Source organism: Neofelis nebulosa, chromosome 5 (genome assembly GCF_028018385.1).
Source record: "Neofelis nebulosa isolate mNeoNeb1 chromosome 5, mNeoNeb1.pri, whole genome shotgun sequence".
NCBI lineage: Eukaryota > Metazoa > Chordata > Mammalia > Carnivora > Felidae > Neofelis > Neofelis nebulosa.
Window position 1 is genome coordinate 87,976,797 of NC_080786.1, and position 13,526 is coordinate 87,990,322.

The following is a 13,526-nucleotide window of genomic DNA, read 5'->3' on the forward strand; positions in this document are numbered from 1 at the left end:
TATAGTGAAAATGTCAGATTTTGAGTAACATGAATGTACAAGTAGAGCTGACAAAAATGGGAGGTACAAAGTGGGAGAAGAGATGGAAAGAAGAATTAGAGGTACTACTCTCCTTTCATACAAAGTCGAGAGGAAATGGTGTCTTTGAAAGAAAGAAGGAGATTTAAGAGACTGAAAGATTTATATTTAAAGTTATAATGGAAGTAAAATAGTGATATAGCTATCAAAATGTTTAGAAGGAGGTAGGGAATCTAGAGTATAGTGTGATGAGCTAAAACCTTATAGCAAAATATTGTTACATATGCGTCTTGTATAGTCAACTGGAGGTAACTAGCAAGCAGTAAGAATAAGGTTAAAAGTGCTGCCATTGGGGAGCAGGAAAGTTCTGCCTCTGGGGAGCAGAGGGGGCACAAAATACTGGAGACTGTTACTTTTCATTAGCAGCCTTTCTGTACTAATTTAATTTATTTTAAGGTATGTGTATTTGTTACACTGAAAAAATACTTAATAAATTCAAGTGTAGGAACTGGTTCCTACACTCAACATGCTGATTAATTATATCATGGTGGAGCTTAGTAATTTTTAAAAGCTAAGAAAATATGATGGTTACTTTAAAATGTATGTTTTTATGTGGAGTACGCTATAGGATTTATAAACTTCCATTTTAATGAAATTTTTGGTTTTTTGAAACTAGATGGCGGACTTCCACCACAAATGGAGGAATTTTGACTGTCTCCATTGACAATCCTGGAGCAGTGCAGTGCCCAGCGTAAGTCCTTTTTTTATTGTCAGAAATTATAATCTCTCAGTATATAAGGTAATAGAAGAGCACTGGACTTCTGCTCATGATGTCCAAGTTAAGATAAACTGAGACAAAGATAAGAGTAATACTTGTGGTACAAAGTGGAAATACTATAGTATAAAGTTAAAGGTAAAAGCTGTCTTGATTCCTGGTTCTATACCCCCAAAGTAGATACTTTTAACAATTTCATATTTTTATTAAATTGGTGCGTATACAATAAGTATTTTATACATTGATTTTTTATGTATAATAACAAATGAGGGAATGCTATACATACTTGCTCCTTTCTCCTCCACCTCCTAATACAGTTTGGACATCTTTACTTGTAGGTACATACAGATCTACCTTCTTTTTAAAGGCTTCATAGTGTGCTCTTTTATCTGGATGACCTTAATTTAGTTAACCATTCCCTTATGTTTATTGCATTATAAACTTTATAGGTTTTTGGAGTTTTTGATCTCTCCAGCTATTTTAATAAATGAAATGAAAAAAACATAGGATGAGTCTCTTAAGACTTCAGAGGTTGCTTCATTTTAGAAGATCAAGACTTGGAAGTCACCAGTCATTCCAAATTATTGAAAACATTTAATTCTACTTAAAGAAGTATTCTGTGAGTGATTATAAATTTTAGTCTCCAGATGAGTCAGTCAAGAACCAGGTACATCAGTACCCCCTTGTCTGTGATTTCACTTTCCACGGTTTCAGTTACCTAGTCAGCCATGGTCTGAAAACAGATGGTCCTCCTTCTGACATATTGTCAGAAGGTCAGTAGTAGCCTGACAGTACTTCACAGTGCCTACATCATTCACCTCACTTTGTTTCATCATATAGGTATTTTATCATCTCACATCATCACAAGAAGGATGAGTACAAAAACATATTTTGAGAGAGGGCGGGAGAGAGCACATTCACATAACTTTTATTACAGTATATTGTCATAATTGTTCTATTTTACTATTAGTTATTGTTAACTAATAACTCATACTGTGCCTAATTCTTAAAAATTAAACTTTATCATAGGTATGTATGTATAGGAAAAAAGATATAGTATGTGTAGGGTTCAGTACTCTATGCAGCTTCAGGCATCCACTGGCAGGTGAGGGGCAGTCTTGGAACAACATAAACCCCATGGGTAAGAGGAGACTATTGTACTTTTTTGAGAACACAAAATAGCCTTAATACATGGAACATGTGTACAAGTCAAGATGTCTTATGTACCAAATGATTTGTTTTTCTTCTTTTGATTATTAAGCTTGTCTGATTTCATTTTAATTTTTTTCCAATAGAACTCAGAAACCACGATTAACTCGTACTGCTGTACCCTCATTCTTGACAAAACGGGAGCAATCTGATGTAAAGAAAGTTCCTAAAGGTGTCCCCCTACAATTTGACATAAATAGTGTTGGAAAACAGGTAATTTTTTTTCTGTGTTTCTTTGTGCCATTCATTGAGAATATTTTAATTAATAAAATATGTAATGAATTAAACAGGGTATCTTAAGTCTCCTCAACCTTAGGAAACCACTGAACAATCTACTTTGTTTCTATAGAGAAGCCTATTTGGGGATTCATATGAATGGAAACATACAATATGTGATCTTTTGTGACTGGCTTCTTTCACTTAGCATAGTGTTTTTAAGGTTCATCTATAGTGTATCGTCTTTTTATTGCTGAATAATGTTCCATCAATGGATATACCATATTTTATTTATTCAGTTATCAGTTGATAGACATTTGGGCTGTTTCCATTCTTTGGTTATTGTGAATAAGGTTCTTCTGCACATTGATGTACATGTTTTTTGTGTGAGTATATGTTTCCATTTCCCTGGGTAAATATGTACAAGTGTAATTGGTAGGTCATATTCATAACTATATGTTTAACCTCTTGAGGAAGGGCCAAACTTGTTTTCCAAAGTGGCTGCACTGTTTACATTCCTTCCAGCATGTATAAAGAGTTACAAATTTCTCAACATCCTCATCTACACTTGTTATTATCGGTCATTTGATCGTAGCCATCCAAGTGCTTGTGAAGTGGTATATATCTCACTGTGGAATAGATTTGACATTTTTTATATTGACTTTGTGTCTTGTGATCTTGCTAAAATTAACTTCACTATTGTTAGTAATTTTGTAGATTCCTTAAGATTTTCTGTGTAAACAGTCATGTCATTTTCCATATCCCTTACCAATCCTTAAACCTTTTCTTTTTCTTCTTTATTATGATGGCTAGAACCTTCAGTACAATGTTGAATAGAAATAATGAGAACATGGTATGCTTGCCTTGTTCCCAAGCATGAGGAGAAAGCATTAAATGTTTCACCATTGAGTATGATTTTAGCAATGGGTTTTTAGTAGATTTACAGGTTGAGGGAGTTCCTTTTATTCATATGCTGAGAGTTTTTATCATGAATGGATGTTGGATTTTGTTAAATCCTTTTTGTGTATCCATTGATGTAAAAATATATGGAATTGAAAATATGAAGTATGGATAGAAATCTGACCAAATTTGTTTTGCTTCTTTTTATTTCATTTTGTCATGGTTACTCTTCTTTCATAAATGGTAAAATATAATTTGGGTGTGCTTTCTTTGTTAATCAAAAACCAGATTTTGATTTGAATTGGTTTGAACTTCTGTGATGAACTCCCAGAAATCCAAAAACTTCTAGAAATTCAAGAAAGTTTGTTTCAAATATTCACAAGTGTCAGTAACTCTTATGTTTATCAGTGACATCACTAGATTTTGTGGCAGTGTTTGTAGAGCCTAAAAATAATTGAGAGAAAATCTTGGATGTATGACTTGTGGGCATTATAGCAATGTGTTTTATGTAGTACATAATGTAGGTATTTAGAATGGTTTAGAAGATAGAGAATGTGAGTCAGACTACCTGGTTTAAATTCTGGAGCTGCAAGTAGGCAAGTTAACTAACTTCTTTAAACTTCACTCAATTCACCTAATTCATATGGTTTTTATTAGAGTTAAATGAGTTTGAATGCATAAATATTCAGGAAATGTTAGCTGTTGTTACCTTGAATTACCATTATGATCACATTATTGTTCTAAGCAAACATGGCCAACAGTCAAGTTGTTAATTGTTTTGTTTTGTTTTGTTTTCTCTAGACAGGGATGACTTTGAATGAGCGATTTGGGATCCTGAAGGAACAAAGAGCCACTCTCACGTTCAACAAAGGAGGAAGCCGCTTTGTAACCGTGGGATAGATCCCAAGTCAAAGGGACTTTTGAGTGATGACTCTGTTTTAAAAGTTGAATTGCTTGAAGAGTTCATCACAGAAATTGAAGAAACTTTATTTCAAAATATTCACAAGGCTAAATAACTCTTATTTTTATTTTTGAAGTTTTTTTTTTTAAACATGTATAAATAATGCCCTGAAAGAATAACAGGGAATATACCTATCTGTTCTTGAGATTTCATGGTTGGCCCAGACAGAACAATTCTCTGTTTGACTTCTTTGGTCCGTCATGCAGCAGAAAGAAGACAGAAAAATAGAAACTGATTTATTTTTATTATAGTGGTATTTAGGATCTCATTGCTTTTCCCATTTTTTATTTGCCATGGTAAATCTTGGTCTTCAGAAATATGAGTAGGTCCCTTTGTTGCTGTCACCTGTCCTTTTAATAGTATTGATGTAATAAGTGCAGTTGACTTTTCTTCATTAGAGATATTAAAAAAAAAACATTAGAATTCCAGTTTTGAGTTTTAAGATTTGTGGGAATATCTGGAATTTGATTCATTTTTGAGATGACCTTAGGTTAATTCTCCAGAGTTATAAATCTTTAATATCGAACTTTTAACCAGAAATGTGACTTTAGGCATTAGTCTCTGTTTAAAATGTTGATGTTTAAAACTATAAATGTGTGTTTACAAAATTATCTGATAGAGCCTTGGAAGAGAAGGTCCAATGTAAAAACCTAACAGTTGTGTTTGGTAAATGAAGAAAGCCGGAGAGGAAGTAGCAGGTTGAGGTGAAACACTTTAAAACCCAGGACATAGGTGTACTGTGTGGATTTAGTGTAGGCTTGAATCTAGTGTCCACGAAGAATTCTTCAAATGATATTTAGAAGAATTATAATTATCAAGGTGGATTGAGTTCCTTAGATATTTTGATGATAAAATCAATAGCCATAAAGTCCTAGACTTCTTATTCAAAAGTTAAATTTTATAAGCTTTTTAAGCTTGTTAATTAAACAGTATAAAGCTTCAGAATCAAAAATATACTTGTATATGCCATAAAGACAAAATGGTAATTGAGTTACATTGTAATCTTGGTTTATACCTTTCTTGTATAAAGTTCAGGCATTTATAGTCAGGGTATTTTTTTTTTTCCTCCCACACTCTGGAGGAATTAATCTGTTGTGCCAAGCTAGTGCTGAAAGTCTTCAGATGGTTATATACTATAAGTTACAGTATAATGCCAAAATGCAGCAAAATATTCCAACTACAAGTTCAATCATTTTGAAGTTTAACCTTTTGGTTTGCTATAATGTTGAAACCTCTAAGTAGGTGTTAGTTTCCCTAGAGTGTATTGGTGTTAATTTTTCCTGTAAAACAAAACAAAACATAACATTAAGTTATCACTCTTGCCTGCCTTGTATTGTATATTAGACTTCATTGTTTTCTCTCATGCTCCTTGAGTTACTTGGTTTATGTTAGCCACGGAAAAGTATCAATAGTTTCATGCTTATACCAAAGAATTAAATCTGATCCTTAATATCTGGTATTTTGCCAGTAAGTCTACTGATAAGGGATTATTGGAAGCCAGTCACACAATTTGAAAATAAGCTCTAGTCTCCTTAGGCCAAGGACTCATTGCAAAACATTTTTGCAAGTACAAATGCTTAGATTTCATCTGTGAACAGTACATTTTATTTTAGACTGGTTTAGAATTACTGGTAGATTATTTTAAAGCAAAAGAGAAACAACTGAGCACAAATTTGCTGTCTTTAGAACAGTTTGAAAATATGGTATAAAGAAGTTTTCATTTTTTTTATTTTAAATATTGTACAAAGCTATTATTAATGCCATTTTTCTCGAAAACCTTAAAAATTGCCCCAAATATTGACGTTAACTGCATCAAACAACAAAGTGTCTTTGGTATATTAAACATTTGCTCTTCATACATCTCTAATTTCATTTTCTTTTTAAATATAAAATTTTGCCTTTGTTAGAACTAAATTAAAATTCTTGAGTGCTAACATGCTGTGTATAAACAGAAGAATATGCTTTGTTGGAAGAAAATTTCCTTTCTTGGAATGTGGTTGTGGTCATCCTTTTTCAGTTCTTAAATTTTTTTTTTTAAACAGGATACAACTTAAAATTTCCTTTGCATCAAGGTGTATGCAAAACATTGATGCAGTGCATCACAAAAATAAGTTTGTATTTAACGAGGAGATGCTTTACACTGTACTTTTTGGTGTTTTTTGGAAAAGTTACAAATTTAGATCTATTCTGAAGCTGTTCATTTTTAACAAATAAAATGTTACAGGTCTCACATTTATTCTTAGCTATAAAGATTGAGTTGTGGTTTTTAGATTGTTCTATGTTACAGAGAACTTTGTAGTGATTTATAATTTTTAGGGTTTGAAAAACTACCTAACCAATTAAATTGGTAAATCAGTCTACACTCATATTCTAACTGCCTTTTGACCATTTCATTCATGAGCTCCAACCAAGAAGTAAGTAGCCAGCAGGATTTAAAGACTCATTACTTAGAGTGCAGAATTTCAAGCTAGATGTGCCCTTCAAGATCATCCATTTCAATTCCTTTCTATGTTTTATTTAAGTGAGGCTCAGCTTTTCAAGACTTGTATGTGTCAATGTCACTTTTTGAGCTCAGGTCTTTTAATTCTCAGTTTAATTTAATTCTCATAATAAACTGCTTCTGTGAATTGAACACCCACAGAGAGTAGTGGAATGATGTTTGGCTTGTCCGATATCTGAGAAGTGGTAATTGCAATGCTTTTAGCATTTGTAATTTTTAGTATGGCAAGTAAATCTACTCTACCAGTGATAATTATTGAGACTTCATTACTTTTGTATTCAAGTTATATAGACCTCTTAGAAAAGGTCAGTGTTCCTGATTGCACATTATGTATTTTTTTCTAACAGGCATAGATTTCATAATTTTAATTATAAGCACATCATAAAATACTTCCAAAGTATGAACAAACTTACAAGCTTCATTGCCCACTGATTATTTTCTGTTAGAATAGATATGTATATCCCAGTTTGCTATCAGTGGCTTTATAATTTACACAGTATACACAGTGTCAGGATAATTTTAATTTTAATCACCCGGTGCTTCTCATGACAAGTGCATTCCTAAATCCCCATCACTTGTTTCACTCATCCCTCCACCCACATCCCCTCTGGTAACCATCAGTTCTCTGTAGTTAGGAGTCTGTTTCTTGATTTGTCTCTCTTTTTTCCCCTTAGCTCATTTGTTTTGTTTCTTAGTGTGTCAGGGTAATTATTGTCCTGATTTCAATTTTCAATAAGAAAGTATGAGTGACAAAAAATAGCTGACTTTGCACTACAGAGAATGAATACCATACATTCTGAATACAGGTAGTATCAGGGCAGGAAATGATTCTTTTATTTCTGATTAGTATATTTTTGAACTTTCATCAGAATTATATGATTGTTTTATTGCTACTGTAAAAAAAAAACCCACGTGATTTAAGCTTCCTTTTAAAGCGAATTATTTTTATGTAGATCAATTTGGAGTTTATTCCCTTTTAAAAAATGATACCAACAGACCCCAGGCATTCACACTAAGAATTTTGGACTGTTGTCGGCCATTGTTAGGGAGTTAAAGATTTTCTTATAAATTATTGACTTCTGATGTCTTTTTTTCCCCCTCATTACGTTACTTCTATCAAATACAAAAAGCTTTTATTTTTGTATTAAAAAATTTTTTTTAACATTTATTTTTGAGACAGCATGAACAGGGGAGGGTCAGAGAATGAGGGAGACACAGAATCTGAAACAGGCTCCAGGCTCTGAGCTGTCAGCACAGAGCCCGACACGGGGCTCGAACCCAAGGACCGCGAGATCGTGACCTGAGCTGAAGTCGGACACTTAACCGACTGAGCCACTCAGGTGCCCCCAAAAAGCTTGTTGAAACAAGGAAATGTGTGATACCATCCTGGAGCTGAAATTCATTGTGTTGTATTTCAGAAGAGGTTTACTGATGTTTAAAGATGAATAGGAAACTTTCCATAGTGTGTAGATACCTAATTTCTACTTCTATTTCCACTTTCTTTTAATGAGAAGAAAATCATATTGTCTGCTTATTAAAGGAATCCGGGAAGGAACAAACATTTATTGAATATATTTAGCAAGCTAGTTTCTATGCTTTACATTTGAAGAGCATAGGATTAGTCAAGATTTTAATCCCATTGCTTTGAGTTCATAAAAAATGGAGTCTTAAAGGAGTGACCATAACATATTTCTAGCAAGTAGATGAAGGGGGAAAGGACTTTATGTCTGCATGAGGTGGTGAGATACAGAGCTGAAAATGAGATTTGAGTGAAAATTTTGCCCCTGGTATTCCTTCAGTGAGTTAACTTTCGGTTGTAAAATAGGAAGAAGCAAGGAACTTCTCTACATCAATTCCTAACATTCAATAACCCTCACTACCAATTTTTTTCAGCTCCTGCTTCTAGACCACAGAGCAGTTACAGAAATTCTATGTCCTTATAGCCCTTTTGCTCATAGCTTTTTTGCACCTGTTTCTCATCATCTTTATTCATCGCTAGACACTTTGGTGAAATCCTCACAGTGATTCCATTTCCTTTATCTCATTCTCACAAGATGATCTTGTCACTTTTTTAATGGAGATTGAGAGAGTAGGATGAGAATTCCTTCATATTCTACCTTTGCAGATGAGAGCTCAAATCCCCTTAGAAGTCTTAAAATTAACTCCTTGATCTACCTTTTCTTACAGTCTCTCTTTACCTAGGACTTGTTCTCATTTATATATATTTCTCCTCATATCCATAGGCTTTTCTTTTGGACTTCAAATACTTATAATCTACCCTGTTCTCAATAATTTTTTTTTTCCTTTCCTCCTAGCTGTCTCTCTTGTATTAGTACATAACCTCTGCTGTATTAGTATATAATCCATCTTCTGTCTCTGCTTCCACTCATCCTTACTTAGTTCCTATTAAGACACTCAGCTCTGGGGTATAGAAGAAAATTACAGAGTTTAACATATTAAGGACCCTAAAATCTAGTTGAATAGACAAGGTAAGATCAATCTATAAACTTGATCAGAAGTTCAGAGACCAGGATTAGCATGTTATGTTGCAGTTATAATGAGATATGTGTGTAGGTAGATAGGAAGAATGAGGCTGTATTATGAAGAACTTGTTAGAAGAATTTAGTGTAAATGTGGAAGGTAATAGGTAAATTCAGGTGACATAATGGTGCATTTTATAAAGATATCTGGTAACAGTGTTAATATGGAATATATGATTATGCTTTTAGTCACTAGTTGAAATATTTCCTAAAAAAATACAGAATGAGATCCTGCTCTCTTAAAATAGTTTAAAATCTTTCTTAAGAAGAGCAAAACAATTTTAGATCAGAATAACAAAAAAGCAGTTCATATATTGGATAAATGTTTTTTGAGCTGGTAAATCACTTGCCATTGCAATGACCCATGCTCATAACAGACCTTGATACTGATAATTGGTCATGGAACTTGCTGCTGAGGAACCTAGAAGGTAAGAATTCATAGAACAACTCTGAGCAGCTGTTACTAATCAGCTTTGTTACTGAAATTAAACATTTTCACAGTCTCTTCCATGTAGGAGTTGGGGGAAGTGCTAATCAAAGTTTCGTAGAAGAGTTGGGCTTTGATGAATAGGCTTTTCAACCTTATTTTCTTTTGCTGTCTCATGAACTTTTTGGCTTGTGGCCTTAAATACACATGTACCATTATAAATCATACCTGGGTGTGTTCGTGCTGATACTCCTCTCACCTTCCTACTATTGCCTATTTCATAGTCTTTATGATTTTTCCAAAATTTCATTCATCCATGATGCAGATCCTTTTCTTTGAATTCTGATAGATTAACCCAGCTACCACTACTCAGCCCTTTTTCTGTTGTCCTACTCTCTGATTGGTATGTTTGTCTGAATTCTATAATTAGATTGTAATCTAGGAAAAGAGCTCTAACAGTCTCTTCTATTTCCCACAAATACTAGTTGGTTCATTGTAGGGGAAATTTACATCAGTGTAGCAGCAATGGCTTAAATGTATAAAAGAAGAATATGCTGGAGACTGGTTACAATGTAGATGAGCCCTAATTGATTTAAAGTGATGTGATAGTTTCCAGTTTTTCAATAATGATTTTGAGTTTTATCATTTCTTCCATTCTACCTCTAATTCTCACATTTAGATTATGGTCAGATCATTTTTCCCCCTCACTTTTGGTTCTAGACAAAAAATTTAGACTTTAATGCCGTTCATCCTGATTTGTTCAACAATAAAATCTTGCCTAAAGGACAAATACTATTTAAAATGTGTTTTATTTTTGTTCAGAGCTATTTTGTAAAAGGGTGGCCCTAAACATTTATATACCCTTTCAATGAAGATTATGGAATTTGGGGGCCAGGTTGGCATTTATTTTCCTTTCCGAAAATAACAGTTAACAGCACGTCTCCATCTAGATCACTTGCTGTATAGAATGACAGAGTTGGGGAAACGTTTTACGTCGTGTCCCAGGGTCCCCCCTCTTCTCACTGCCTAGGTTTCTGGTAGCAAGAATGGTAAACCTTAATTCAATGCTTAATCGAATCCTTCAGTATTGAAGGAGGAAGGCACTGAAGTTTTTGTAGGGGCATTTTTGAAAATGGTACTGGGAGCCAGAGGAGGGGGTGCTCCAAGATTGTGAGTTCCTTTTTGATTTCCCTTCAAAACCTCGATGCAGGCGGAGGCAAGAGCCTGGATGTGCGGAGGGCCACTGCAGCCCTGCGAGTGAAGACAACCGTCCGGGGTCTGTTTGCCCCTTTCCCCGCCCACCCATCAGTTCTGGCAGCGCATGCGCTGAGCCGTGGGCCGGAGAGTTGTCGGCTGGGAAATGGCGGCCGCAGGGTTGGTCGCTGTGGCCACGGCTGCAGAGTACTCTGGCCCTGTAGCGTCGGGAGGTAACCTCTCCGGTGTTAACTGCGGCCCAAGCTCCGGAGCAGGTACTGGTCCTGGCCCGGGTTCGTGGAGCCGCTCCCTCGATCGAGCGCTAGAGGAGGCGGCTGTGACCGGGGTGCTGAGCCTGAGCGGCCGGAAACTGAGGGAGTTTCCCCGGGGAGCGGCCAACCATGACCTGACGGACACCACCCGGGCGGGTGAGTGGGGCACGGGGCATCCCTGCTGACCATGGGCGCGGGACGCGGCGGGAGGCCGCTGCATCCGGTGGGAGGACTCGGGGCTAGTTACAGCCACCGGTCCCATAGCGCCTGGTTGGGACCGGACTAACGGGGAGAAGCCGACTGCCCGACCCACCCAGCACCCCCACCCCCACCCCCCCCGCCCCGGCCTGCGGGCCAGACCCCGAGCCAGGGGCGAGGCGGCAGACTGCAGCATCTCTCGGGGAAGGAGACTGTAGAGATAGACACAGAGTGTTTTACTCTGCTAGAAAATTAACTTAATGCCGCTGAAGTAGACCCTTGCCCCGCCCCGGTTTCTGCAGGCCCTTTCGGATTTGGGATGCCAAAGTGACTTTGCTAAGATTTGGGATTTGCTAAGATTGGGCTCTCTTAATATGTTCAGAGCATGGGCCACTGCGTTGTTGGGAAAGCATTGATGGGAGCACTGACGTTTCTTCAAGAGTTGTTTTTAATGTGAGCCCTAAGGCTGTAACTTTTCTTTCTGTACCTTTATCTATTTGGCTTACTAGAGCCAACCTTCAGACTCCCATTACTTTTCTCACGCCCTCCCTGAAAAGTTGAGGGAAGAAAAGATACATAGATTGCCTACCCCATCTGTATTAACGCTTTTCAAAAATGAACATTACTTCGCTTTATACATATTTTTGAACACAGGAAAGGTAATAAGCAATTGGATATTATTTGGTTTTCTCAGTTGTAGAGAACAATGTTTGGTGACCGAGGCGCTTAACATAATATGCTTTTCTTGTGTTTAAAATATAGCTTCCTTAGGGAGTAGATTAAAAACTGAGCCTATTCATGTTTTACACAAAGGAGGAAAAATATCCCCTACACAGGTTCGTGTAGTATGATGTAGTTAGGTATTTTATTTTGATATAGTGTTTTTTTTGGCAATGAAAGAATATGTAGTACTTTGTCTTATATTTATTCCATTTTATTTTATTTTAAAATCTTTGATTTGAAAATCTATGTGCACTCATTAAAGGTTGATGGGTATTACATATGATTCACCCATGTTAGAAAAATAAACAGAACTGTTAAACTACTTTAAGAAACTTCTTTCCAGAGAAACTTTCACTCTAGTGTAAAATGGAAGAAATTAAATGTCTAATTATTTAATCTCTTTTGGAAACAGTTGTACTGAAGATATTTTGTATTTTTAGTGAATGTTATTAAAATTTAATGTTATTAAACTTTCTTGCTAAGGTAAATATGAACAGCCACTTCCCTTTTGCTTATGTTCTGATAGACAACATCCACAATTGTCGTTCATAACCCAGATTACCTGATTCTGTTCAGGAGATGGCTGTATGGCATATGATTGTTTCAGAGATGGGTAATGTGGCAATTTTATATTGGTGTGAGTCGTTTCAGTATTACTCCATTAAACGCGAAGCTAAAGAACAAGTTGATTACAGCAGTTTATTTCATTTGTTATCTTACCTGCTTTTAAATAGTTCTAGGACCAACATGTTTTGCTTTTAAGAAATATTTTATTAACTGACAAAGAAAACCCAAAGGCATTTATGAAGAAAAAGAACCAATCCCAATAAATTTTTCCCTTACTGTGCTCTGAATTATTTTATTTTTTAAAGATTTTATTTCTTTTTTTTTTTTAATGTTTATTAATTTTGAGAGAGAAAGAGGGGAGGGACAGAGAGAATCCCAAGCAGGCTCTGTACTGTCAGTACAGAGCCCAAAGCTGGGCTCGATCCCACAAACTGTGAGATCCTGACCTGAGTTGAAATCAAGAGTCAGACACTCAACCAACTGAGCCACTCAGGCACCCCTAAAGGTTTTGGTTTTGGATAATCTCTACACCCAGCGTGGGGCTCAAACTCACAACCTCGAGATCAAGAGTCACACACTCTTCTGCTCTTCTGACTGAGCCACCAAGGCACCTGAGTTATTTTAAACAGATAATTTAATGCTGATATAATCGTTTATTGAGTATACACTGTTTGCTATTCATTGTTAGGTGTTTTAAAATACATTGCCTTGTTAAATGCTCAAAACAACCAACCAATGGACTAAGCATTATTATCCCCACTTTACATGTGAAGAAGCACTCAGAATTTACAGATGAGGAATCACTCAGAGAAAGTCCCGTAATTAATATTGGTGGTAGAATTTCAGCCCAGGTCCATGGAACTCTTTTCTCTGTGCTATACGTCACAGCCTTCCTATGTACAGATAGATATTACTATTCCTGTGTTTGCAGATAGTGAAATCAAGATTTGGAGATACTAGATAATTTGCTCAAAGACCTGTAGCTAAAGGCCAGGGAAGGTAGTGTTAGCCAGGATTTGAGCCTAG

At 35.9% G+C, this 13,526-nt stretch overlaps 2 protein-coding genes across 12 annotated transcripts in view; both read left to right on the forward strand.

The window, feature by feature from the left end:
* The window catches only part of FYTTD1 (forty-two-three domain containing 1), a 29,908-nt gene extending 23,593 nt beyond the window's left edge, over positions 1-6,315 (forward strand). For both annotated transcript variants that reach the window (XM_058731066.1, XM_058731067.1), the window contains exons 7-9: positions 695-769; positions 2,089-2,215; positions 3,920-6,315. In XM_058731066.1, the coding sequence (XP_058587049.1) occupies positions 695-769; positions 2,089-2,215; positions 3,920-4,018 (301 nt within the window). In that variant the 3' untranslated portion in view covers positions 4,019-6,315. The remainder of the gene's footprint in view (positions 1-694; positions 770-2,088; positions 2,216-3,919) is intronic.
* A 4,553-nt stretch (positions 6,316-10,868) lies between these two features.
* Positions 10,869-13,526, forward strand: part of LRCH3 (leucine rich repeats and calponin homology domain containing 3) — a 147,772-nt gene continuing 145,114 nt past the window's right edge. For 9 of the 10 annotated variants that reach the window (XR_009262123.1, XM_058731046.1, XM_058731042.1 and 6 more), the window contains exon 1: positions 10,869-11,168. Coding sequence is in view for 9 of the 10 variants with exons in the window: in XM_058731046.1 (XP_058587029.1) it covers positions 10,907-11,168 (262 nt within the window). In the remaining variant the exon portion in view is untranslated. The remainder of the gene's footprint in view (positions 11,169-13,526) is intronic. The other variant, XM_058731049.1, reaches the window with a different exon arrangement.